Below are 26,626 nucleotides of genomic sequence, written 5' to 3'. Positions count from 1 at the left end.
TGCAGTTGGATACAGATAAAGACATTATTGGCATGGAAATTGTACTTCCTCGGGAGGATGGGGATGGTCCATCTCGGAAGAGCAGGGTGGATTTGGGCTCTCTGGCTTATTAGCCAGATTCATCACCTCATGTTATGCCGCCTGGATAAAGATGGGTAGCATCAGTGCTTCTGAATCTGGTTGGCCATGAAGAAATGGTCCTATGAATCTAGCTGTGTCCCCATGTGTATCCCAGCATCAAAGTATTGATCATGTTTCTTCCATCCTCACTCCAACCATAAAGACCTAGGTTTGCCATGAGGAGAGGGGAAGAAGGTGAAGCACTGGGAGCAGGCAGGATACCAGCACATTTGGTCAGAGGTCATCCCCACTACAAATACTTACCATGAAACTAAAAACTGGATCTGGTGGCGGTTCACAAAACAGCACATCTGGAGAAAGAGTGCTTCTTCCCCAGCCCTGCATGGGTTGACACCTTGAGGACTTGGCTCCACATCTCAGCCAGGCAAAAACAGATGCAAAAGTTATTTTGGTGCTGCGGAGGAAAAACTCCTGTAAAGATGCTGCCATGGGCACAACCACTTTGGTTCTTGCTAGGACCCAGACAGAGGCTGCCAGCATGCACACACCAGCAATCCTCCCCAGCCTGGCATGCCTCTAGCAGGCTACGTGAGAAGTGCATTACACCAGGCAGAGTGGGTGAGCAACCCAGCAACTTCTGCAGCCTGGCACCTGTCCATCAGTGCTGCTCAGGTTTGGAGCTGCAGAGCAGAAGGCATCGTTACACACATCTTGCACAGCAGGGGCCAGAAAATCTCATCCCTGCCATGGACAGCTTTCATCCTGCCAAGGATAAACACCTCACTTGGACCTACTTTCCCCATGCAGGGCCCTTCAGCTATCTCTGATGTCTTCTTCCGTTACTTTCCCCTAAACCATCTCCGTAACAGCACCTCCCAACAACATGGGTTTTGATGTCCTCAAGGTAATACATGCAGGAAGCCTCTCCCACTTTCTGGTTAACCCTCCTTTCTAGGGCCAGAGCTGAAACAAGCTCAGACTCAAGAGCCCAACCTACAAGACTTTAAGCTTCATTAAAGTTTTAAGCCAGTCCACCGAGGTTGCTCTTTCAACCTTTCATAATTACAGATGCAGAAGGAAGGAGCAACATTCACCTGAGCAGGCATCAAGAAAATTCAAACACTTAATGGCTTTTGTAACCAAGCTCCCATGTCCAATTTGCTGTTTAAAAGGATCTGCTCGATACCACTCCAGTGCTCTGCCCAGCAGCAGAGATGCCGAGATAATACATAATTCAGTATTTCAGTTCCACATCATCAACCCAGCTGGCCACCCATTTGGCAAAAGCCAGATTCAAGATGCATAAGCCTAAGCCATCCCACCCCATCAGAGACCACAGGCACCCAAGCCAAGAGGAGGATTGGGCTCACGGACAGTGTTCATGTGAGCAAGGGGCCCTCTGCTCTTCCCGTATCCAACACCTGGATTTCAGCATCTGAATTGTCAGACTTTGGCTTGCCTGTACCACATTCTCAGAAGAGCCTTTTCCTCCTCTTCAACCCTTGCAGGAGTCTACAGAAATTGGTCTGTAAGCAGAGAGGAGACTGTCACCCCATCGTCAACACCCAGCACAGGGCTGGGGTCCTGCATACTCAACGCACACACAGTACAGCTGCCATTCCCTCTTCCCCTGTTGCCTGGACAGTCCTCTCTAAGACCAGATACGGAAAAGATGCCCCAAAAGGGTGTTCAAGGGCAGTTCCAATCTGGGGTTCACACAGAAGTCATTGGGCAAGACTTTTGGGGTTCTGTCTTGACAAACATCCATCTCCACAATCATCAACCATGAATTTACTCATCCAAAGGCGTCAAAATCATCCCTGTGGAGGCACCTGTGAACATGTGCCATTTCCCAAATTGCATTTCCCTCTTCCTGTTTAGACATATTACTGCAGAGATTAGCAACATTTTGCATAGCTAAGACACTGTTTTCCAGGAACAAAGATTTAACAGAGCTGATAAGTGCCAAACAGAAATTTTGACAACGATAGCATCCTTGTATTTTTACAACAGTTGGGGTTGGAGGGAAGAAATGACAACACTGACTCCTACAAATTAAAAAAAAAATAAAATAAAAAAAATTAAAAACTGCTGCAGCTGAGAACTGCCTTCATGTCCCGTAATCTTTTTCTCTCCCCTTTCCAAATTTTTACTGCCAAATGTTTCCCTGAGCTTTCAATAGCAAAGCGAAAATTCCCACCTCACTCTTCCTGCTCAGCTACCTTGGGCAATGTTATCCAGTGAAAAATGAACTTTTAATGTGGCCCCACTGGCCCCAGGCAGGGAAGGAGCCCTCAGCACACACACAGGTTCCAGGTTCATCCAAGGAGCTCTGCACCACAAAACTAGAGTACAGGATGCACGTCACAAAGAGATGAACCACATCCAAAAGGTAAATTATCCAGGAATTGCTCTTACTTCTTGTGGTGCTTTTAAGACCTCACTTTTACTCCCTCACAGAGCAGGGACCTTGCCCAGAGGGATTTCAGGGGCAATGGTGGTTATCATTCCAGAGGAACAGACATACCAGGGAGCGAGATTTTGCACAGTGGTGGCAGAGGCAGAGGACAATCGGCTGAGGTGTGAGGGTCACGTGAAAAGGGATTTGTTCCGCTGTCAAGGACAGAAAGCTCTCCCTAAGAGCAGTGCTAGGAAATGAAGCCCACAAGGGAAGGGGAGGGGCAAGGAGTGGCAAGAGACAATGTACGGACGATGGCTGGGGAGGATCAATGCTGAGCTCTAATGGGCTTGCAAAGCATGAGTACCAGCTGAGGAAGCCTCCTCCAGCATTCTCTGCCCTTCGACACCTTTGCCCCCAGGAGGAGCAGGATGCCTCTGTGCAGGGCAAACCTTTCACCTGCAGGCACAGAGCCCCAGCGACCCTTGGAAAAGAAGCACCTCTGCCCGCTGGGATGTGCTGTGATACAGAGCAGAGCAGTTCTCCTACCAATTCATGCAGTCTCCTATCAATTCATGCCTTAATCCTACTGATTCATGCCTGGGAGAAACTGCAACACAAGCTCTAGATTGCCTTCAGTCAAAGGTAGCCCAAGGTGGAAAACAGAAAGGCACAATGTAAAAATAAGGCAAATCTGGAAAGAGACTGAGAATTAGTGCCCCCTATTCAAACATGTCCAGCAAGACATTATGATAGTGAACAAATCCTTTTTTAGCTAGATACATATTTCCAGCCCCATTTTCATGGGTAAAGGAGCCACGTCTCAGCCAGGCACCAATGCAGGAGACTTGAACCCAAAACAGGATCATATTCATAGGCATGGAAAATGCTCTGCTGAAAACAGGTAGGTGCATGAAAGCACACAATACAATAAGAAAATAAATTGTTTGCATTGAACACAACACGATTTCACCTCTGTACTGAGAAATGCACATGCCACCCTCCTCAAAACTCAAACCCTTGTGGGAAGAAATCACCATTTTCAGATAGCAAGTCTACAAAATGCAGAGCACCTGAAAGATCCCTGATAAGATGAAGAAATTTGTCTTTTATTAATAAGATCCCAGCAAAACATATAAGAAAGAAGGCAGAGCCATCTGATAGAGAAAGGCTATCAGATAGATAGGCTCAAGCTGCTACAGGCCTTTTGCAAAAGCTTCAGGATCTGGCTGCCTGTAAATATTTGGGATGGGAAGCCAGGAATTACAGACCCCTTCTCCTGGGCAACCAAGGCTTGATGATCTTAAAAATAATCAAACAGAGCTGCAAGAAGATGCCTGCTGTTTTCACAGAGATGCACAGACAACCAGGGTGCATCCATTGCCCCTGAGCACCATCAGGAGAAGGTACCTGGGGACCAGTTGACTTCCTTCTGCCCAGAGAGGATTTTTTCCAAGTTAAAAGCATCGAGGAACAAAATGGAAGTTACAGGGTAGCGTAACTGCAGCTATAGGCTTTCACACACATCTGCATGGTGCTTGCCATGGCAGGGAACGCTGTTAATCTCCACACACCTCTCTCTTGAAATCTACGAATACACAGAAATTCAAATTCCTCATGAAAACCCATTTATGGGGGGAAAAAAAGTTTGGGGGGTCAATCCCAGTATTTAACCTGTATAAAATCTGAACTTTTTCCCCTGCTTTAGAACTACTCTTTACTCCTATGACAGAGGAGATGTTTTATTAAACTGCACGTACAGGCACAGTCTCTCAGCCCAGGCTGCTGTCCCCAGTTCCCCACTTTACATCTGCCCCTGCAGAGGGCATAAGACAGAGACAAAATGGAGTACAAAAGGACAAAGAGCATCTTGAATGGAAAAATACCCAGGACACCACTCTCTTTTCCACCTCCCACCATCTTGGCCACAGTCTCTTCTTCCTCAGACATCTTCCAGCATTAGAGCATGCTGAGTAGCCCCTTAGCTGAACACCACAGGATTCAGCAGAAGTGGGGAGCCATGAATCCAGATCCAAACCAGATTTAAACCGTTGGGTTTTCTCTTTCCTCAGAAAGGAGCAGGACTTGCAGCCTTGTGAGCAGAAGAGGAGACCCTCACCCCCCAAAGTGCTTTTTTTCCCCCCTCCAAGGCAGAGGGTGCTTCCAGGTCTCCTGGCTAAACCTTGGGACAAATGTACAGGATCAGAGTCAGAAACTGCAGTGGGTTTGAGTATGTTGAGACAGCCCCGGGACAGGGACAGACAGAGGAGCTCATCCTCCCTGGCAGTATATGTGGCCACTGGCAAATCCTGCCCACATGCTGGCCAGCCTCTGGCATAGCCAACACCCAAAACCACGATCTGAAAACAGCTGGGGTTGACCACAGCATCGAGTTTAGACCCTGCCAGAAAGCTCCCCAAGGAGGGACTGAGCAAGAAACCCAGTTGTGGGCGCTCCCAAATCCGTGGCTCAGCAAATCCCTCCCTGTGCCTGGTGGCTGCAAGCAGGTGAAGAACCAGCAAGGCAAGGGCTGGTGAGCCGGGACAGAAAAGGACCCCAGCTGTCTCTCCAGCTGGTGGGGACAAAATTCTCAAACTGATATAACCCCCCCTTTTCATCCCCCAGCCGATTTCTTTTCAATGTCTTCACTGGGTTTGCAAAGATCTGAAGCAGTTCCCCCAGATCCAAGCACTCTGATAGTCACTGATCAGTGAGAACTGTGACACAGGGGGAGAAAGAGAGAGAAAGGAAAATCAGTCATTGCAGGTCTGAAATAAGATGGCAGAAACCATGGAGAGTCCCAGGATTGCTCAGGTCCCAGCCCTGCCAGCACCAACCCCCAGTCTCACTGCCAGTGATCAGGAGAAAGGGTGACCTCAAAGCTACCCCTGGTCCCTGCTACAACGAAACATATGATGAGTATATTCAGCTGCCTTGGTCCCCAGCTGTGAAACATTGCTCCTTTCCAGGCCTTTCTATGAAACATTAGTTGTAAGACTCGAACCCAACTAAGGGCAGAGTGAAGGGCCAAGATGTCAAATCTGACCTCTACTCCCTTTGGAAAAGGAAAGCCCCACAAGTGAGAAGACAGAGGGTAGTAGAGATGGAGGCAGGGTGTATTTTGTTCACCGGGCATTTCCAGTGCAGAGCCCCCAGCGGCCGCCACAACACACCTCTCATTGCTGCATCCCGCTGCTTCCCCACTTCCCTCCCACCCCCACCAGCACAACAAGGCAACCTAATAACAAAAAACAAAGGACCAGCACCTGGTCCTGGCCTGGCATATAGACCCACCGCTATAACCCTTGTAGGGATGAGGCCAGATTTGACTACCCCACAGCTGCGCGCATCCCAGCCTACAAGTCAGCATGTTTCCTCCGGGAGCTATGGGGAAGCAGGCAAGGATAGAGAGGCATTTGCTACAGGAAACAAGGTGCTAGGTGAGGATTGAGAGCAGGCAAGAAGGATAGGATGCTCAAGAAGAAAAAAATTGAGGAATGGGAAAAGAGAGACCAGCAAGAAGGATATCATGCCACAGACCTGCCATGTGCTCTGTTACCCTGTCCAGACCAGCCTGACTGCCTCCAGTGCATGACCAGGTGGAGAACCCCAAGTTAGCACCATACTCTTCATAGGATGCCCTATAAGAAGGGAAAGGGACCCCTGGAAGGCATTCTCCACTGTAGCTGGGCTGGCCCATGGCTCTCTGGAAGGCCCATTCTCTCCAATCAGCCACAAGAAGAGCAAAAAATCCCATTTCTCCAGGCCAGGGAAAGCAAAGGACTGCAAATTACCAGCACAAACCACACAGACCATAGGAAGTCCTAGCCAGTGGGAGCAGGCAGCTCTAGAGTATTCAGCATCACCTTATTCATTCTATCCATCCGGGATTATCTGCTTTGCAACCCTTCTGGGCTGGGGAAGTTGTGCTACAGTTTGCAGCTAATTGCATAATTACATTCATTAGACACATTAAGCAAGATAAACAGCCACGGTGCTTCAAACCTCTTCCCTGTCTCTCCTCTATGGCAGCAGCTGCCAGACGAGCCTCCAGCCCATGAGAGGAGGCTGCGCTGCACTGCCCTGCACCGGCAGATCCCACCTTCCCCCTGGGTAGAGCCCGCCATGGTCTGCCAGGACCACACTCATCCCCCATACAAAGATGCAGGGTACGATTTTAAAATCCAACACTGATGGGTTTCTCAAACACATTTTCTTTTGTGTGTGTTCAGAGGTTGGAAGGACTTTTTTTTCCTTCACATCCGGATGTGCCTCCTCATTTTAATTCTCAGAGGCAGAGGTGAAGGCACCCTCATGACCCCATGAGCAGGGGATTTCAGAACCAAGCAGAGGGAGCCTTGCAATGACAACACAGAAGCTGGAAAGAGCACAGAGCCATCAAGACATGCAAAGACAGGACGAGCATCACACAACTGCCGCCCTCGGCCAGGGAGCCCGGCATGGTGGAGGCGGCTTGGGGGCTGCGGCTGTCCCTCCGCTGCCGGCGCCCACATGCCAGGCCTGCTCCAAGATGTGCTGGCCATCTGCTCCTGCCAGCCGGGGCTGGGGCTGGGGCTCTGCGCCGTGGCTGGGGACGTGCCAAGCCGTCCCGCCGTCGCCACGCTCCCCAGCTGCGCCCCCATCATGACCGCACCACTGTCAGTGCTCTCGGCCCCCAGAACCAGCCAGCAGGGCTTCTGCATGCCACTGGCATCACCCACGGTGGGGCTTTGGGATGGGGATGTCCCAGCGGCTCCAAGTTCTCCCTACAGCTCTGGCTCCGCCTGGCCCATGCAAACCCACTATGAGACATGTCTAGGCCTGTGGGGCTCAGGCATTCCCATCTTCATGTGGATTTTAAGCCTCTAGGGCAGCCCCTCTCTTCCCATTGCTTCCAGCACCCTTCCTCATTTATGGCCAGATTTGATGTTACCGAAAAAGAAAACCTGCCACCCCAAAAGCCCATCCCCCTGGTCACCAGCGCAGGGGCCCCACAGCTGGGGAACATCCCCGAATCTGCTCTGCAGTCAGGGAGCTGGCCAGGGCGAAGCCTGAACCTTGTCATAGTTAAGACTTATCAGGTTTGGATAAGTGCCGGGGGCTGCTGCGAGATTCAGGATGTTCTGTAACTGATGTCCTCTGCCCCAAATAGATGTTGTCCCAGGGGCATGGCCCAAGCAGTCCCTCCCCAGGAGCTCTCCCCTCCAGAGTGGGGGAAGCTCATCCAAGAATGACCCCCAGCCCCCCGAGTGTGTGGTCAGCACCACTGTCCAAACTGCCCACAGGTCCTAAGCTGTGGCCCTGGGCACCCCAAAGAGATGGTGAGACCTGGCCTGGCATCCTTTGTCTTTCAACCATCCCTCTCAAGATCCTCTCCCAAGGTCTTCCTCTTCATGAAAGACAAAGAAATGTAAAACGTGCTTTAGTAAATGATTCTTCAATTTCTAGAGTCCAGCAAGTCAGACGGTTGATTAATACCGCCCATAACACTTTCCATGGCTGTATTTATAACTAAAGGCATAACTCTGCCATCTCACGCTCTGTCATTAACCCTCTACAGGCTTCTTATAAACAGAACTCGGAGAGCAAAGAGGCCTGTCAGAAAATGCTGTACCTACTCATCTCTAATGAAACATTACAACAGTCAGCACATGGAAGAGAAATCCCATCTTTCAATTAAAACAAAACAAAACCAACCAAACAAATAAAAATCTCCATAAAATCAAACAAAAAAAAAAACAAAAACAAAAAAAAAACAACACTACCACAGCACTGGCAAGTGGGACCCCGACCACTTCCCTGATACTCCCAGCACTGATGTTTCACACGCAGACACACAGAGAGGCCCCAGGGAGGATCAGCCACTTTACGCCATTGCACTGCACAAGGAGTGTCAGTCATTCACAATAATTAACCAGCTATCGGCTTGAGGTAATTAGCTCAGTGCAAGAGCAGTCTCTTCTCCTGCCCCTTTCGCACTGAAAGCCCCATTACCAGCACCAGTACCCAAGCAGATGCCGGCACAGCATTACTTCACCAGGGTGAAACATCGGGATAGGCAGCTTGGGCAAAGAAAGAGGGGGTTTCGGTAAATACAGTCATGTGTAAAGCTCAGCAGAGCCCAAAGGGAACAGCTCTTTGGGACTTTGCTCTGCATCCTTGCCATCCCCAGGTAATGAGTCGCAGTGCTGGCACATCAGAGAACCCGGGCAAGGGGATGGAGGGAGCAGGGACATGGACCTACAGCCCCATGCCAAAAAAGTAAAATAAAATGAAACTCAAGGGCACAAAGATGTGATAGCGAGGAGCAGGTGGGAGCAGGAGAAGAAACCAGCAGTGGCTCAGGGATAAAACCATCACACCTCTGGGAAACCACCGGCTAAGGAACCCACTCCCAACTCCAGCCAGTCACCAAACCAAACACAGCTGGGAAATAACCAGGATAAATGATGCCATCATCAGAGCCTAGGAAATACTTCCAGCATTTTTCTTTTTCACAATCATCCTTGTCCATCCCAATAGCAAGATGGGCCCAACAAGAAGCCAGCTGAGGCACCAATTTCTTTCCCAGACAAGAGACATAGGAGAGGGGTTTCAGGTTGGAACCAGCTTCCAGAGCTCAGAAGGTGCAGTCAAACATGCAGAGAGTAAAACCCACACACGCTGCAAGCTGGAAAGGCATTTCTGTGGTAATATTCACCCCAGTTTCCCCTTAATGCTCCAAATGGAGGCACCGGTAAAGCAAAAAATGTGAATTAAATTGTGGTGGAAAGCTATGGGAACAGGAAGCCAAATTTTTATGAACAAGCAAGCCGTGCACCCAATCTCTACAAATTTTTGCCTGAAAAGAATAAAAAGCCCATACCGCAGCGCTCTCCTTCCCACTCTCACGGCAGCTAATTCTTCCGCTCTTTCGTAAACATTTGAAAACAAGGTCACGCGCACAAATTCTGCTTTCAATTTGCCTTGTATCCATAGTGATTAAACTCAAACCCACAATATGGGACTTAAAGGAAAAAAAAAACAAAACCAACTTTAAAAAGGCCTGGAGTAGGGCTAGCCCCCAGGCACGCTCATCAGCCCACCGAAGGCCAGGGATCAGAGCATCGCCAACCACTGTTTTCTCATGTAGCAGTGACCTGGGAACGAAACCGAAACCGTGGGGCTCCAGCAGTTGTGCTATCACCATAGTGAAGGGTCTGGCCCCACAGCTACACCCTCCTTGAGAAACAACTGGCCCAGAGGCAACACAAATTTAACGGCTCCAAAACCCAGCCAGAGAATGGGGTCCGGCAGGGACAGTGAGAGTGGCATGATCAGGAAGAAAATGAAAACAGCTGCAGAAGAAAGACTCAACAGCCTTCTTTCCATTCCCACTGGAAAGGCTTTTCTTTAAATAAAAAAGGAAAAATAGTTTTTTCATTCTCTTCCCCCCCTCCAGCCCCACACTTGCCAAAGGAGCAGCATCGGGACTGGAAGCTCTAACCACCCATGTCTAAATTTCCTGCTCATGAGAGCCCCAGATGCAGGTAAAGCCTTCTGCATGTGAAAGCAAAAACTCCAAATTCAGTGGGGCCTTCACTGGTCCCCAAGAAGAGCCTCAGTTTCCCCATCTGACTAGGGGGAGCAATAGTATTGTCCTGCCTGTGGGACTATTTTCCAAATGATATATAATATTTTCCTAATTCCATCCAGAACAACATGAGGGAGGATATAATGCTCCTCCTGAAGATGCTCAGTTGGAGAACAAAGCCAGAGGAGATGGGGAAAACACTTGCCCCTGTCCCTCCACAGCCTCGGGGTTACCAAGGCTCAGGCTCAGTAACCCCAAGTCTCAGGATCCGAACAAAGGGCTCCTAAATGCTCAAGGCCCAAGCCAAGCACAAGGAAATACTTCCAAAAACGGGAGAACTGGGGCACGACAAGGCTGCAAGGGAGAAGCACAACTCACCACGCAGCACTGTATAGCTGACACCTCTTGGGACACACAGCGCAGAGGAAGGAGGGAAGTTGCAGGGAAGCCCCCCAGCCCCTCATGCTTTCAGCAGGGTGCTGGGAGGGGAACGAGGGGGACTCACCGGGGGGACAAGGGGACACTTACTTCTCATAGTCCAGCTTGCAGTAGAGCTTCTTGTCACGGTAGAAGCAGGTGGTCTGCAGGGGCTCCTTGCAGGACGCGCACTGGACACACTGCTCATGCCACAGGCTGTCATTGAGGCGCAGCAGGAACCGGTCCGAAATAACGCGCTGGCACCCTTCACACACCGACTTGGGGGTCGCGGCTCTGCCTGCGAGAAGGACCCGGGCGCAGGGGTGGGTGGAGGGAGAGGTGGACGGGGAGACGGACCGCGCGAGGGACGAGCAGAGGATCGCGCTGTTCCCGCTTCCCCGGAGCGGGCTGGTGGGTCGGGTGGGAGGCGAGGGTGTGCGGGGTGCTGCTCCGGGATCCGGGGGCGACCTGTGCCTTAGAGCAGCTCCGGAAGCGGGTCATCGTCCCCAATTTCGTTCTTTTTGTAAAGGTGAAGGCAGAACCGCAGCTCGGAGAGAGAGCGATTGTTTGAAACGGATATTAAAACGAAATTAAAAATTACAAATTATTTATTGTTCGATACGAAGGAAAGGCCTTCACTGTAGTGGGGGACAGAGCGGGAGCACACAATTTAATGCATTCACGGAAAGAAATGGGAGCGGAGACGGCGGGCGCGGGGCACTGCGTGGTGCCGCGCCGGGCAGGAACGAGCCGCGGAGAAAGCTGCCACCGGGGTTCCCCGGTGCCCATCGCTCATGTCCCGCCCGGCTATGCCCTACCCTCAGGGTCCCCAGGAGGGCAAGCGGGGTGCCCAGTCTTACCCAGCAGGGAGGAGAACGGGGCCGCGGGGTCCAGGGCGTTCGGCAAACTCTCCTCCATCTTCAGCCCGTCCAGCATGGTGAGGAGCCGAGCCGGGCGAGGGGGCCGCGCCGTTCGCCTACCAACACAGCCCGGACACACCGCGTTCAGCCCGGCCGCCGGCCTCACCGCTCCCGGCCGGGGTTTCCCTGCCCCGGCTACCCGCCAGCTCCCGAGACGCCCCGCTCCCCTCCTCCCTCCTTATCTCCTGCCAGAAGAAACACCCCAAACTCCCCGTTCCGGCTTCGCAGCCCCTACTCCAGGCGGGCTCACAGCGTCCCACCAGCCCCGGAGCCCTCCGCTGCAGAGGGATAGGATGATGCGGGACGGGAGGATGCGAGGCAGCCGTCGGCCGGGCTCTACCGCTTACCTGGGACCGCCCGGGCGGAGCCTTCTTGCAGGGAGCCTGCGGGAAAGACGTCCGCAGCCACCGCTCCGGGATGATCCTGTAGCGGCTCCTACCTCCCCGGACTGGTCTTCCTCGCCTTTCCCGCCACCGATGCTGCCCGGAGTGGGGACCCGAGCCTCAGCGCTCTGGACGGCTCCGGAGCGGAGCGCACCAACCTGCGGGGAAGCGCCCGTCCGACTGCTGCCAAGGCACATTTCTTGGAGCTGATACCTCCCTGCCCGACCCCCACCCCCTGCCCTGCCCTGCCCTCCCCTCTCCACCCCACTCGAAATAAGTTTCCTCCCCGCTCTCCTGCCTGGCTGCAGGCACCAGCCCCGCCACGCCTCGAGGGGCCGGCGGCTCTTCCCGGCTCTGGGGGGCACGACCGGGCGGCCTCGGCTCCGCTCCCTGGCTTTTTTTTTTTTCTCTTCCCCCTCTTATTTTTTTTAGAAAGCCGAAAAGGAAAAAAAAGGAATAATAAAAAAAAAAAGGTGGAGAGTGGTGGCCCGCCACCGCGGCTCTCTCGCTGGTGAAACCGCCTAGAAACCAACTCCTCTTCCAGGAGAAGCCGAGGCCGGGAGCTTTTGGAAAAAGCCAGTCCCGGCCCGAGGAGGCAGCGGCCGGGGAGGATTGCGGTTCCCGGCGGGGATGCACTCCTCCGCGCTGCGCGTTGCCTCGGGCGCCTCGCTCCTGCTGCCCCGGAGTGCTTAAGGAAAATTAGTGCTGGGAGGGGAGGAGGGAAAATAAACCAAAACAAAAACAAAGGCGGAGAGCTGCCCCGGAAGGCTCTCCGCCGGTGATGGCTGACGCCAAGCAGGGCCCGGTCCGTTATGGGCGCCGGTACCGCGGAGTCACAGGGGGAGGTAGCCCCGGGGAAGCGCCGCTCCAGCTCCGCCAAACAGCATCTGCTTCGGGGAGGGGAAGCCCGAGGAAAAAAGATCCCGCCAGGCCGGCGAAGCTGAAACTTGGAGCCTTCCCGCAGCCCCGGCAATCTCCCGTCCTGCCCGGCTCTCTCCTTCTCCCCTCCCTGGCGGGGGTTCGCTAATTTTTCCGGGAGTTTCACGGGTTCGCAGGCCCGAAGCCACCCGTACCGGGGCCGGGACCGCTTACCCGCTGCTGCCGGAGCAGCCTGGACAGCGCGGCAGCAGTTTCCTCCGGCACGGAGGAGGGCCGGGTCCCTCCTCTCCAGCTAGCAAGGGAGAGCCGGCTGCAGAGCTGCGAGGGACTCGCTACAGGCTCGTGGATGATGGGAGGTTTTTAGGGGCTTCACCTCCTGTGTCCACTAGTGACCTTGGTACCAGCCACAGGAGCGCTCCCAGCCTCTCTGTGGGGCATCCTCGTCACCGAGTGTTCCCCACGCCCAGATGACGTGGGTGATACAGGCACCAAGGTCACGTCCTTTGAGAGCTCATCGGAAGGGGAGAGGCCACAGGTTAGGAGGGATAGATCACCACCCTGCCAAAATCCCATGGGAGAAGGAAGTGGACTCCTGGGACAGCCTCGCTGAATCCCAGTGTAACTACACTGGAAGCTCGGGCACACAAGAAATGGTACCATTGCACAGGTTGGAGTGAAACAGCTCTGATCCCTCACATCCAGAAAGGCTGAGCTGCAGCAGGGAGTCACTGGGCTCTGATGCCCAGTCTTTGTCTCTCCTGAAGGTTCCCGAGCAGCTCCAGCCAAGTTTCTCAATAGCCAGATCCATCAGAGCGACATTTCCAAGACACCAGCCCGGCCAGGACATGACCATGGGCTCCAGATACTGCTCTTCCTCCCTTTGCAAAACAGCACAGCCAGCCCAGCCCACTCCACCCTAGCTGTGAAGGGCAGTAGAATGTTCTTCCACAGGAGTCAGTGCCATGGGATGGGAAAGCCATCCTTTAGTACTGCTAAAAACTATGGTCTTGTACAGGACACCATGCATATATACTCAGACTGCCTGCTTGATTTGGTCTCTTCAGAGATGCAGAAACAGCTGAAAGTAAGTCCCCCCTAGGTGCTGTCATCTGGTGGTTCCCTCCCCCCCCCCAGGTAAGGAGGGGTCTGGAAACTGTCTTAACCTCACAGCTCTTGTGCGCAACTCTCAGTTCAGTCTAGGAAGGATCAGGCTTGAGGGATGGCCCCCAGCACATGATGCTGCAGCAGGGTGTTGCTGCCCATGATTTACACACATCCACCAGCTCCCACACTGCTCACAGGTACTGGAGCACACCTGGTCTCCTGCAAAGGATGGTCACCAGGTGAACCACACCTTCACCTCAGCCCCACAAAAGATGAAAGCAGTACTTCAGCCAGCTCAGTGCAGCCTCCGAGGTCCAGGCTTTCCATGATTAGGTCACCCAGGGCTGAATTAGGTGCAGCAGCCCACAGCAGTAGCAGCTGAAGAGAACTAAACCAGAGGAGAAGGAGGACTAGGCTTTCTCCTAGCTGTAGGGTCTGCAGGCAGCCAGGTGTTACAAAAACTGAGTGGTCTGGAAAAAACATCATTGAACAGAAGCTGCCTGCCAAATTAACAAGCCAACGGCATTGGAAGAGGGGCCACACATTTCCCCCAGCCATCTTCCCACTGGGGTTGCCCAGTTCTCCTGTTTTGCGCCAAAGAGCTTGGGTGGACCAGCAGGTCCACACTGTTCAGCACTGGAAGGAGATCAACAGCACTCAGCTTCAGGGATGACTGGCCACAGTCAAAGCAACAGACATGGGTCCAGACATCAGGGAGCCAAATCCACAGAGGAGCAGGGAGGTCTGGACACAAAAGCATGTGCACAGGAAACCAAGGGAGAGGGCGGTTATCAGTAGTGCTTCTCTACATGCGTTCCAGGCACCTGTCTTGGGACAGGAGTCACTGGGCCAGCTAGTCAGCACCATCAGGGTGCTTTTAATGCCTGAAGCCAAGTCTTCCCAGAAGACAAAGCCCTGCCCATCACTCAGAGACATCCCTCTCTGCCACTTACCCTCTTAAATACACTCCACCTTCTCTTTCCTGTCACCCTCACAGCCCTTTATAGGCATCAGCTGCTGCAGACCCAGCTGGTCTGGCTGGCCCTGGTAGAGAGGCAAGCCAGAAAACAGCCCACAGCCACAATGCTGTTGAATATATCCTTTGGGGGGATACACTCTTTTACCACTGAAATCCCTGCACCCAAGCCTGTCCCAGGAAGAGCTAATTGTACAGAGAGCATAGGGAGAGAGACAAAAGTGGTGTGGGGTGGCAGCCACTGACCTTACATAGGTTTGGCTTGGTCCTTCTCCACCAACATTCACAAACAGTTGGGGATTTATCTGAGCTTTTTTGTCTTTGTATCATGTTTTCCTCCACAATGTCCCTCACCATAAAGTAAAAACAGTCAGTCCTGAAAGGGGATACACACACTGCTTCCCATTGACACCATCAGCTCTAAGGAGTTCCACATGCTCTGAATCAGTGTAATTTCTCTTCTACCCCCTCCTCCTCCCTATGCCCTCTGGTACTGCAGGAGGTAACAAGTCAGCACAGCCTCTCCAGCTTCCCATCCAAGGACTTTGATGGGACAGCAGAGAGCTGGAGATGGGATGGAGAGGGGACAGACAGAGAAATGGGGCAGCAAAGACAGCATGTCAGGGAAGCTCAGGTGGGATGGTGAAAGCAGTCCAGGGCCCAGACAACAACAGGTCCTCAAGGAAAGGCCAAATGGTGGTGGCACTCAGTTTAGACTCACATCACTGGCATCTGAAAGTCATCTTAGGTCTACAGGACATGATCTTGAATCACTAAATTCAGCAGGGAGAGAGAAGCTGAATTAAATGCAAAGATCAAACCTTTATAGTTTGGGCTTTATTTATTTTATTCCCAATACAGAACTGCTGTTGTTGAATTTCACTAAAAACTGAAGCAGCCACTACATAACCCCAATGAAGTCAGGGCAGAAAAATACACTGGATTGATTTCTGGCTGAGAAACAAATCCAGCTTAGCATGAGCAATGGAGTTTGAAGTGTTTTTCACTTTTTCTGAGGTCCCCATCATAAGTGGCTAAACACACTATTGTTTGGTGTCTCCTCCATGGAGCACTACAGAGCAAACGGATGAGAATAAATGCTTTGAAACCTTTGGCCTGTGCACTAAAACAAAGCTTGTCTGTGTTGACGGGAACCTGCTGCAAACTCTGAAAGCTCATGAGATATGATGCATGGTGAGAAAGAGAATATGACACATTGTCTTGCACCAGTCATTCTAAGAGCAAAAGAAAAATGACAGAGCTTAATCTGAGGCTATGAGGGTTTTCCTGGGGAAACCAGTGTCAGGATCTTCAAAGTAGTGGCAAGATCCAGCAACAGGAATCTGGCAAGAGCAAAATTCAGAGGAGATAGGAGGAGCCAGGTTTCAGTAGGAAGCATAGGTAGCTGGACCCTAGTATGCTCTCCTTGTTATGCCTGAAAAGTGGCTGATGCCTGGATTTTGAAGGCATCATCCTGACCCTGGTCTGCGAGGAAAAGCAACCACATTGAAAGGGACTTAAACTTTGGTATGTCTTGAGTTTTGAGTTCTTCAGGGCTATTTTTAATTCTTTGTGCAGTTTTAACTCCACACAAACTGGGGCTGAATGTATGTGCAAGAGTATGAGTTTTCTTTGGCTTATCCACAATTGCCATTTCTACTGTTTTATGAAAATTAGGTTTTTGCAGAATTGCAGACTGGGCAAGCTCCAGCTATGTTCTGCTGCAACAACTCAGCCTAAAGAAAAGCTGTACCTATGAGTTATTACTGAATGTTGTGGGATTTGCTCCTCAGGGTGGCTGTAGAGACTTACCCTTACACTTTGCAAGGCTAGGGGAAGCAGCATTTGGACATCATCATATAGAGATGACAGACTGAGGAATCCAAGGGTTAGGACAAACCTCAGGTCCTCAATGATTGCGGACAGAGCTCAGAAACCACCTTTCCAGGTTCTCAAGGTAGACTGCTAAGAGTAAGGGTGTCCAGGAGCCACAAATGTCTCCTTTAGAACAGGAACCTCTTAGTTATCATATCCCATCATTTCCCACTTCAAAAAGTGGTTGTTTGTGGTGCAGGCAATAGCTCACGACCAGCATCAAGACAGTCAAGGTGAATCGCTCATGGGACTTAGCAAGCTCTGCTCTCACTGACTGCAGTGGCACACACAGGATCATCTGGGTTACACACTGGATCCCACTCTTCTGTCCAGTTTATTTTTCTCTGTTGGCCACGCGGTTGAACAGTTCTGCCAGGGTGGAATACCAGGGACTGTGAATTCCTCATCATGGACTCAAATTAAGCCACCAAGAGGCATTACACTCTCTATGTTAAATCCCTGTCAGAGAGGGTTGAGCATGTCCCAAAGATTGTGGTTGCCTTGACCAAATTAAATTCCAACCTTGCAGCTCCATGTAAATATAATCACAGCTGCAACCACTGTGAGCTGAGGACAGGCTGCGAGCTCCTGAAAGAGACAGCACTATGGGTGTTGAAGCATCCTGTCCCTTCCAGCTGGCTCAGCCTGCTGTGCTGCAGTGACTCACCCCAGAGCCAAAGCACACTCTAAGTTACCACCAAGCGCTGCAGGGCTCCAAAATAACACTCAGACACCACCTTCGCAAGAAGTCTACTGCAGCATGAGGATCCCCATGTTTCCCTCTATATATTTCAACAAAAGGCATTAATACCACATGGCCTACCTTCAGACAGTGGCATCAGCTCCTGCGGCCCTTCTCTGGCTAAGTCTGCTAATGCCAACCAACCTCCTTGACTTAAACCATCAAAACAGAGAGCAGGGAGGCCAAGAGAAACTCGGTGCTTCATAATCAGGAAACGAATCCAACCCAGCTAGTTGGGGACCAGCTCTTAAAAGCCCACAGCTTTTAAGCTTGTACTAGTCCAGGCTGGAAGTAACCTCTTCCTTTATCTAGCCAGCAGTGTGGGGTGGGTACCATCCCAGCATAGTCTGCATGCAGTATTTCAAATTCCAGCAAAGGTTTTACAATGAGCAGGTTGGTTATCCTTCTTTAGAATACTTCCCTTTTAATGGAGAATCACATTTTCTATTTAAAATATCCCCTTGGCCAGTGCTTTTCACCTATTTGAATTTCTCCCTGTTCTTTTCATCATAAGAAAAACCAAACAATTTAGCATTTTCATAATTTGGAGGGGTTGTTTCTTTTTCCTGCTCTTTTCATTCTCTTTTTCCTTCTCACAGTGAAATACCAGAGAACAAATCATATCCCTGGGTGGGATTTTTAACAAAATGTTAAATGTTTCATTTTTATCCTTCTTTCTTTATCCTGTTGTCACTATTCCTTCCCCTCAAACTTCCCCGAGTCGCTGAGCGGCAGCGTTGCAATCTGTCACACGGACAGACGAAGCATGGCTGCATCTCACCGCACTGTCTGCTGAGAGGGTCAGAAGGGGCAGATCACTTAACACTACACCTGTTTTATGAATAATAATGCAGACAGTTTTGCTGGGTTCCTGGGAGGACATTTTCCCACCAGGATAAGCTCTGCATATTGAACAAATTAATGTCTTTAACTCATTTGACTCTGGTTAGCTCAGTTGTGATGGGAAGCTCCAGCAGTGCCATTTGAACAGGGAAAATACAAGGGACCTTTGAAGCACGTTCGTTGAGTGTCTTGTATTTTCTGCCTCTGCAAGTTTCACTTACAGAGGCATGATATTATAAACTTGGGGTTGAAGAGCCTGTTCACAGTGCAAAAAACATGGAGAGGGAAATAAAATAAATTTAAAAAGCAGGAGATCTGCTTTTTAAAGAACAGGATCTGTGAAGCTTTAGAAAACTGAAAATTATCCATGAGAATGCCAGGTTTGTTTCAACCTGAAATACCCCACCTGAACCAAAATGAAGCACTTCAGTTTTTCCCTCAGTGACTGGACTAGCTCAGAAAACAAAAAAAGTACATTAAAAAGTCACTTTTTATATTACTTTAAAAATTTCAAAGAATTCAAGGAGTCCGGGAGTTTCTTTGTAAGGTGGTGGAATGAAGTGTTGTGATTCAAAGCACCAAGTTTCTCCAGGTTTTTCCTTAGCAAGAGCTACAATACCTGTCCTTTCTTGGCCAGAGGACTGTGCCCATCAACACAACCAGCAATATCCTGAGTGATGCTCCTGTCCTGATTTGGGCTACTTAAAGAGTCTCGGGAGCGTCCCTCAGCCCCATCCCAAGCCAGAACTGTGATCACAGCAAAAGAGGACACTGCTCTGCCAGCTCAAGTCAGTGTCTCTCTCATATATTATTTTATTTGTTTTGTTGGTTTTTATTGAGAATGAAAAAATAATTTAAAGCGATTATCTGTACAGGGGTCAGGGGAATGGTTAACTGGTCAGAGGATCTGTGACCTCCCACAGCCAGGCCAGGGAGGGTTAGAGGAGGTGATTTACAGCTGTACAAAACGCAACAATCCCACCGAGGAGGAGTGGAGGGAGGGTGGGAGCTCTCACAGACTCAGAGAGGAGGGGTGGGAGGCTGTGCAGGGGCACAGTGGGGAGACAGGGTCTGGCCAGAGAGAGGCCAGACCCTCAAGTGACCTGAAGGGGTGTCTCCAGCATCTCCATGAGGAAGGTGTCAATGGGGGTGTCTCCAATCAGCTTGAAGAAGAAGAGGTGCTCCAGGCACTTCAGCCCGATGGACCGCAGTGCTGGCAGACGCAGAAGGAGTTTGGCAAACCTGGAAGAGAGCAGAGTCAGAAGCATGTGGGAGGCACTGGCTGCCCTCTCACAGGTGTTTCCAAGCCTGCAGCAGGGGCTCAGGAAAGAAGAGCCCAAATTCTCCCCCCAAAATGGCTTGGAAAGTTCTATCTTAGATTCCCCTATGCCTTCAAAATAAGCATTTCGCTCTGCATGTGTGGATGAAACATAGAATCATAGAATAGTTTGGGTTGGAAGGTACCTTCAAAGCCCATCTTCAATGATCAGGGACATCTTAAATTAGCTCAGGTTGCCCAGAACCACATCCAGCCTCAACTTTAATGTCCTCAGGGATGTATGTTTTCCAAAACAGATTTTAGCATTTTAAAATATAAAATCCAAACAAATAAACAAACAAAAAACCAACCAACCAAAAAACAAAACAAAACAAAAAAAAAACACCAAAACCCCCAAAAGATACATCTGGATTCTCTCTCCAAGACTTACATCTCCATGGTGCCATTTCAATCCTTCTTGGGAAGAAGAATCTTTCAAAACTCCCCAGCCTCCCAAGAGTGTGCAGCCCCTCGGCAGTGCCTCTGCCAGCCACTGCCTCTCGTTTCGAGGCACAGCTGCAAGGGGGTGCAGCAGGCAGAGTGCATCCCCCTCCCCATATCCCACTTGTAGAACTCTGCAGTCACATCCAGAGCCAAAAATAGTAGAAGATGCTGTGGGCACATCACTTGGCTGGTGGCAATGGGGATGGGTCCAGCTGCCGGTGCTTCAAGAGCTCGGCCAGTAGAGGGTATGATTGGATTGAAAAGCAAGAAAAATGAACCCCGCCAGCACCAGAAAGGCTCTGGCCCAGGATTAGGGCACGGAGAGGACAGGCCAGCCTGTGGGAGCTGGGCTGCTCAAGCAGTTCTGGTTGGTGTCCTCCTGTCGTTTTTAGGGTGGCTAGCACAGACACCTCTGCCTCAGTCTTCTCTTCCCACGGTGGGTGTTGTGCTGCCCTGAGCTGCCTGCCTTGCTGGGGGACACTCACCGCCCTGGCTGCTCGGGGTACTTCTGCTTTGTGTAGGCTTCCAGCGTGGCATAGACCTTCTCCCTCAGTGATTCCACTTCTGAAGGGCTGGACAAACCTTTAGCATCTGGATGAAGGAGAAAATAGGGGTAGGGAAGAAATCATTGCAGGGGGCATTTCCACTGCAGAGTGACTTCTTGTAGGGGTAGGAGAGGACTCAGACTCTCTGTAATCATGGACCCAGGGACTGGAACAAATCTGTCTGCAGCCCTACCTGATGCTCACTGACACAGCCCTCCTGCCTGCGATCTGCCATGGCCGAGAGGGTGTGCATGCCACCTGGGATTGCCCCAGGTCTCAGACTTACCTGGGTTAAACAGGACAATGGCTCGCAGGCACCCCAGCTCTGACTTATCCATCTGCATGTCTTTCATTTTGGACACCAGTTCTGTCAAAACCCTGCATACAGTGACATGGGTAGGAAGATGAACACAGACAGGTATAGGCATCAAGGTGGCTGACTGAAAATCATCTGGGACAGGCACTGGGAATATCCTATATTCTTCTCTGCAGGAAGAGGCAGCTTTGAGGGAAAACCATGCCACACACTCCTCAACAGCACTGAGGGACCTGAGCACCAAATTCGCTCCTGTTCTCATTTTGCTCAGCATGTGGTCTCTGTGCTCCATTTGGACCATGGAGAAAATTTGCACCCACTTAAGGAAAACCACATGGGATTTTCTCCACATTTCACTGTGCAAAACATGTGAAGCATCCCAGTTGTGTAGGAGTGGTAATGCGCTGCCCTGCCAGGCAAGAAGCTGGCATGGTATGGATGGTACATATGCAGTTGGTACATGAGCAAGTTGGGGTATAAGGCTTTGCCAGATAAAGCTCTTGCTGATCAGTATTACCTGTAGATCCAGCTATGACAAACTCTAGAGAAAAGGCAGAGAAGCATTCCTCCCCCTGCACACTCAACCAAAGATCTTCTTCTGCAGCTGCAAATCCCTTTCAAGGTGCTTTCATTCCATTTTTGATTTTTAAGCCAGTCAAGCATCCCTTCCTCATTCTAAACTAGTCCTGTCCCAGATGATCATGAGTTCTTACTAAGGATATGTTGCCCATTCAGAGGGGAAAGACAGAGCCAGCCTGGCCACTACTGCTAGGGGTGGCAGAAACAGGTCACGCACCTGTCAAAGATGGAGCCTACACCAGCACTGTGGGCGCTGCTGCGGTGCACATGCAAGCCTGTGGCCAGAAGGATGCCATCCTGCACTGACACAGAGCGATGGGAGAATGAGGCAATGAGCAGCTCATTCCATCCTGCAAGAGAAGGTGCGTAGGACACAAAAGACAGTTAGCAAAAGAAAATCAGTCCCACATGGAGCAGGAGAGCTGGTTTCAGACGGGGCTCGCAAGAGAGATAGGACCCCAAGTGCCAACTACACCCTTGCCAACACTGCAAGGGGTGGCAAATTGTGACCAGCAGCAACGAAGGTGCAGAAAAGGACTCAGGGAAGGGGGAGACACTATTTTTTCATTTTGCACATTACACACTAGTGTGCCCCACACATAGTAAGTTCTGCAGTTACAGGAATTACATTAATAAGACATTTATTCACACTTCTCCAGCCCTCCTACATGTCTGCATAAAGAGAGGAACAAACAGCAGATTCCACCGTGCCACAGACAGCCTCTACCAACTGCCTATCACGGCTCATGATGGAGTGCTTGCTCTGTTATAGGGCAAGCAGGGACAGATCAGATCAGGATTTCACATTCACCATCCTGCCTGGCTGGCACAGCACACAGTCCAGAGGAGGGACAATGGATCCAAGGATATCCCCAGAGACCCCAGGTGGGAACATTACCTGCCCGGAGGAGAATGACTTGATCTTCCAGGGTCAAGTCAGAGAAGTGAGGGATTCGCTTGGCCCACTCAACAAGTGTGAAGAGCTGCTTGTCAGCTGCGTGGCATATGTTGGTAACAGGGTCATTTGTCTAATTAAGAGCAATATCAAAGGGAAAAGAGGAAAAGAGAATTTGTCAATGAAAAATCTTTGACAGTCACTGTCTGTTTTGCACATGGTATCAGATCAAATGAATGATACTGAGAGCCACAAGTGAAATGATCAAACTGACAATAATCTCAGCTGTGCTGGGAAGAGAAGATATTTATTACCACTATCCCCTCTACAACCAGCCAAATCAGCTGGTTGCTAAGCTTTTCTGTTTGCTTGCTCTTTGCAAAGCAAGTCCTGCATGGCAGGCTATAGTCCTACTCCCCAGGGCGTATCTGATCATCATCAAGCAGCCTCTGAATGGGCATGAACAGCAGTTTCATCCAAACCAGTAAAACCACAATAAACCTGCTGAGTCCAGCTCCATTCCAGTCTTGGTCACTTGGGGCAGACAAGCAGTGTCCCAGGCTGAGAATCTCCAGCATTCAGCTATCCCCCTATTGACTCATTGAAACCAAGGGGAATTTAAGAAAACAGCTAGGAATTTAATGTGTAGCCTGTTTTCTAGTCATTCAGAGTAGCTTCAAATGAAAAATGGTTACTGATTTTTAGGCAGTGCAAACCAAAAACCCCTTGCAAAAATGGTAGCCATTCACATGGGGTTTAGCTTTTCAAATCACACCTCAAAGGCTCTCATCTCAAGCTGCAAGTGATGTCAGTGCCCTTACCGAGCTCTCTGTATTCACATCGTTGTATGCTTCTGTCTTGGGTTCGACTGCCAGCTCAGCTTCTAGGATCCTCTCCACAGGCATGTCCTCGCTGCCACCGCTTGTGGACTCGGCTTCGTTCTCGCTCCGCTCCCTACTCCTCTGCCTCTCCTCCTGCACAGCTGCAGAACAGAAACATGGTTCTACATCCACAGCAACACTTACCTGCTTGTGATGGGTCTCTTTCTTCTGGGAGGAAACTCGCTCAGGAGGTTGAGAGCAGAAAATAAATGGATATTTAAAATGTACATCCAGAAAAATGGCTGCCATAACCACCCCCCGATAACATTGGGGTTGTTGTAGAACAGTGGCCTCCAAATCTGATGAAAAGTTGTGATTTCCAAGATATGAAGCTCCAGAATATAAGAAAGAGGAGCTGATACCTCCAGGTGGCAGCCTGAACTCAGCCGTAACTAGGTGCTGGAGGAGGCAGGAGGGACCCAGGACCCAGACACCAAGGTTTGCTGCTCTCACACCATGCTTTGAACACTCCCACAGTGGCTAGCACATTCAGCAGCAGGATGGTCCATCACCCCAGCTGGATCAACACATGCTGCCTAACTCGTTCCTGAGCAAAAGGTTATGCAGCCTGGCCCAGCCCTTGTGCCACCTTCTCCTCCACTACTCTTCCCAGCCCTCTGCAATAGACAGTAGTTCCTAGCACCTCTGAATGCCCCAATGCCTTCACTCTCTTCTCCCATCTCTGTACATTTTCCAAAATATCTACTATCCAGAGAAATACAATCACTGAAATTCTCTCCAGATCTCACCTATTAAATCCCAGGGCTGCTGGGTGTGTGGAAGCCAGGTTGGTGTAGAACACGTGTATGCGGTATGCCATGCCTTGTGCTCAATAGAAGCCCTGGGTACATATTTTTGTTAAAGAAAATCCCGACGGGAAGAAAATCCTGCTAAAAACCAAGTGACCAGCAGGTGTCATGTCGGTTTAGCTCATTGCTGGGCAGAAATGTCCCCAAACGAAATCCTGCTCGCATCACTCTTTTGTGTGAGCATACAGCACCAGGCAGGTGCCCAGAGTGCCCCATAACCCCTAAGGGACAAGTAGGCAGCTGGCCCGGTCTCAAAGAACGGCCTGTGGTGAGCTGTAGGCAGTTATACACCTGAAATGAAAGGTTCAGGGGGAAGAAACTGGTGGCAAAGCTAGCCCCTGCCATGCAGACGTTGGTGCTTCAATATTCAACAGCTGAATGTCTTCCCCACCTGTTAGCTAAGCACCAGGCAGTCAGTATTCAAAGGAGTGGAAAACCACCAGGGCCAAGGGATTAAAAAGTCCTTTAAGAGGAGAGGGGACCTGCATAAACAGGAGGGGACACCAAGAAAGGAAAAACTCAGCAAGTCCACCGCTCATAGCAAGCCTGCAGGAGAATTTGACCCCCATTGTCTCAATTAAGTAAGTGCTGATGGAAGAAGGGTGTGACAAGCTTTTAGGTCAGGTACTTGGATTAGGAGATTTCTTTCCCATTTGTCTTTATAGCTCTGCTGTTTGCAGTGGTGTCAGGAAGTAAGTCCTTGCATCAGTCTTGCCTTACTCTGGCTTACATTAGGGTGCTTTCAGGAGAAGGGCCAAACCACAGGAGGTTCCTCAGCACTGAGACTTACAACCACTTTGAAATTCTCTGCATTTCTCCCAGTTTGGAGGATGTGCTTACCAGGACTGCCCAGCTCTGGGGAACTGGCTGCAGCCAAGGAGGTGGCTCAGTGGGACATAGAGCCTGGCACTGAGGGAGGACAACATGGGATGCTCTCCTATGTGCTAACCAGCTGGGGGCATCATTTGTCCTCCTTAGAGTAATGGACAGGAAGAAGCCAGGGAAGTGTTTCTAAAGTCATCAGAATCTTAGCGGAAAGTCATCCAAGGTTCCATCCATGTCCAAGCTGCAATATGCCCCCAGTTTCAGCAGCTCCCAGAAAGCCCCTGTGATTATTGCAGCCAAACCCCCACAGAGCCCACCAAGATCCTGGTGTTTAAATTTTCAAGCTCTGCAAAGGAAAGTTGAGTTGACACCCTGGTCCTTTGAACCACTTTGCACCCAGCTGGAAGGGAGAGCTGTGCCTGGGATTAGGTTTTTGATTCAGCTTGGCATTTTGCAGTCCCCCACTGCGCTAAGCAATTGAAGCAGCACAGCATTGATGATACTGCAGGGAACAGGACAAGGTCAAAAATGCCCTGAAGCTGTCAGTGTGGGTTTTTAGAATGCTCTAGCCTTGGAGTGCTACAAGAGCCAGATTTGCCCTAAAGAATGTAAGGAAAATTTCTTTAAGCCCATGCCTTCCACCAGCCCTCACATACCTTCCCTCTTCATGCCCATCACGAGGCACTTCTGATAGCGGCAGTACTGGCAGCGGTTGCGTTGGCGCTTGTCTATGAGGCAGTCCTTGTTGTCACGGCAGGTGTAGACCAGGTCCTTCCGGATTGTCCTCTTGAAGAAGCCTTTGCAGCCCTCACAGCTGTACACCCCATAGTGCTTCCCTGGAGAGGCAAGGGGAGACCATGAGTGGGCAGGTAAGTATCTGCCCTTCCCTCCAGCGTGAAGGAGCTTGAAACAACCCCAAAGGTGAAAACCCTGACTGCACAGTATCACTTCAGCAGGCCTGAGTTGGCTTCAGGGGTTCTTTCCAGTAATAGTGACCAGTAGCAGTTAAGCTATAGGAATGCTGCTGTGATAAGGAGCGACTGCATCCCAGGGCAAGGATGTGGAGCCACATCTTGGATGCAGTACAAGTGCATTAAAGCCGTAGGTAGCAAATGGGGTGCACTGATACAGAGGTGGTCTGCAAGGCACAGCCAAGCTGCAGGTCTCTGGAGTAGAAGAGAAAACCAGGCATAGGCAAAGCCTTGCTAACACAAAGCACAGGTAAATAAGAACACAATCTTTTATATTTACCTTTTATAAACAGGGACAAAATGTAAAATATTATAGATTATACACATAAGGGAGAAAAAGACAGCTTTTAGGTTTGCTCTCTTTTGGGCACAGCACAGCTAATCTGCAAAACCCTTGGGTAAGCCATACCTAACTATGAGTCCTACAATGCCAGTATGGCACCAGCAATCCTCCACAGGGTTCATTCCTGCACGAGCATTGCTTCAGAGCATCACGGGAGTCTTCATTGCACAAAACCTTTTCCATGAAAGAAAACCTCCTACCTGAGGACCTGTCCCCACAGATGGCACAGATGTGTTTGGCTAAGGATCCTGGGCTTGTAGATGGATAATTCATGTTCCCAATCCCTGGGAGACCTGGCAAGGGTTTGACATCCTCTGAGCTGCTGACATTGTTCAAGATATTGAGCTGCAATAGCAGAAGCCACAAGACAGGTTAGAGGATCAAGACTCATACTCCAGTGAAACCATCCCCAAATTGAGCTGACCCCTCCTTTATTGTTCCTGCTGGGCTCATCCCATAAGCTTATCACCAGCAACTCCATGGGGCTGCCATGGGCAGAGAGACATCCT

General features: G+C 50.5%; 2 protein-coding genes across 6 annotated transcripts in view; both read right to left on the bottom strand.

Annotated features, from left to right (window-relative positions):
• LMX1A (LIM homeobox transcription factor 1 alpha) overlaps positions 1–11,441 on the bottom strand; it is a 42,446-nt gene extending 31,005 nt beyond the window's left edge. Inside the window, exons 1-2 of the mRNA XM_057427375.1 lie at positions 11,330–11,441; positions 10,581–10,767 (exon numbers count right to left, since the gene is read on the bottom strand). Coding sequence (XP_057283358.1) covers positions 10,581–10,767; positions 11,330–11,405 — 263 coding nt within the window. The 5' untranslated portion in view covers positions 11,406–11,441. The remainder of the gene's footprint in view (positions 1–10,580; positions 10,768–11,329) is intronic.
• A 7,539-nt stretch (positions 11,442–18,980) lies between these two features.
• Positions 18,981–26,626, bottom strand: part of RXRG (retinoid X receptor gamma) — a 38,336-nt gene continuing 30,690 nt past the window's right edge. For all 5 annotated transcript variants that reach the window (XM_057427363.1, XM_057427362.1, XM_057427367.1 and 2 more), the window contains exons 3-10: positions 26,318–26,462; positions 25,460–25,639; positions 23,110–23,270; positions 22,292–22,421; positions 21,611–21,743; positions 20,785–20,876; positions 20,439–20,544; positions 18,981–19,433 (exon numbers count right to left, since the gene is read on the bottom strand). In XM_057427363.1, the coding sequence (XP_057283346.1) occupies positions 19,286–19,433; positions 20,439–20,544; positions 20,785–20,876; positions 21,611–21,743; positions 22,292–22,421; positions 23,110–23,270; positions 25,460–25,639; positions 26,318–26,462 (1,095 nt within the window). In that variant the 3' untranslated portion in view covers positions 18,981–19,285. The remainder of the gene's footprint in view (positions 19,434–20,438; positions 20,545–20,784; positions 20,877–21,610; positions 21,744–22,291; positions 22,422–23,109; positions 23,271–25,459; positions 25,640–26,317; positions 26,463–26,626) is intronic.

This window comes from Pezoporus wallicus, unplaced genomic scaffold (genome assembly GCF_028554395.1).
Source record: "Pezoporus wallicus isolate ANWC-B61680 ecotype Strahan unplaced genomic scaffold, APGP_CSIRO_Pwel_v1 scaffold_7107, whole genome shotgun sequence".
Classification (NCBI taxonomy): domain Eukaryota; kingdom Metazoa; phylum Chordata; class Aves; order Psittaciformes; family Psittacidae; genus Pezoporus; species Pezoporus wallicus.
Note: the sequence above shows the minus strand (reverse complement) of the source record. Positions and strands in the feature narration are given on the sequence as shown.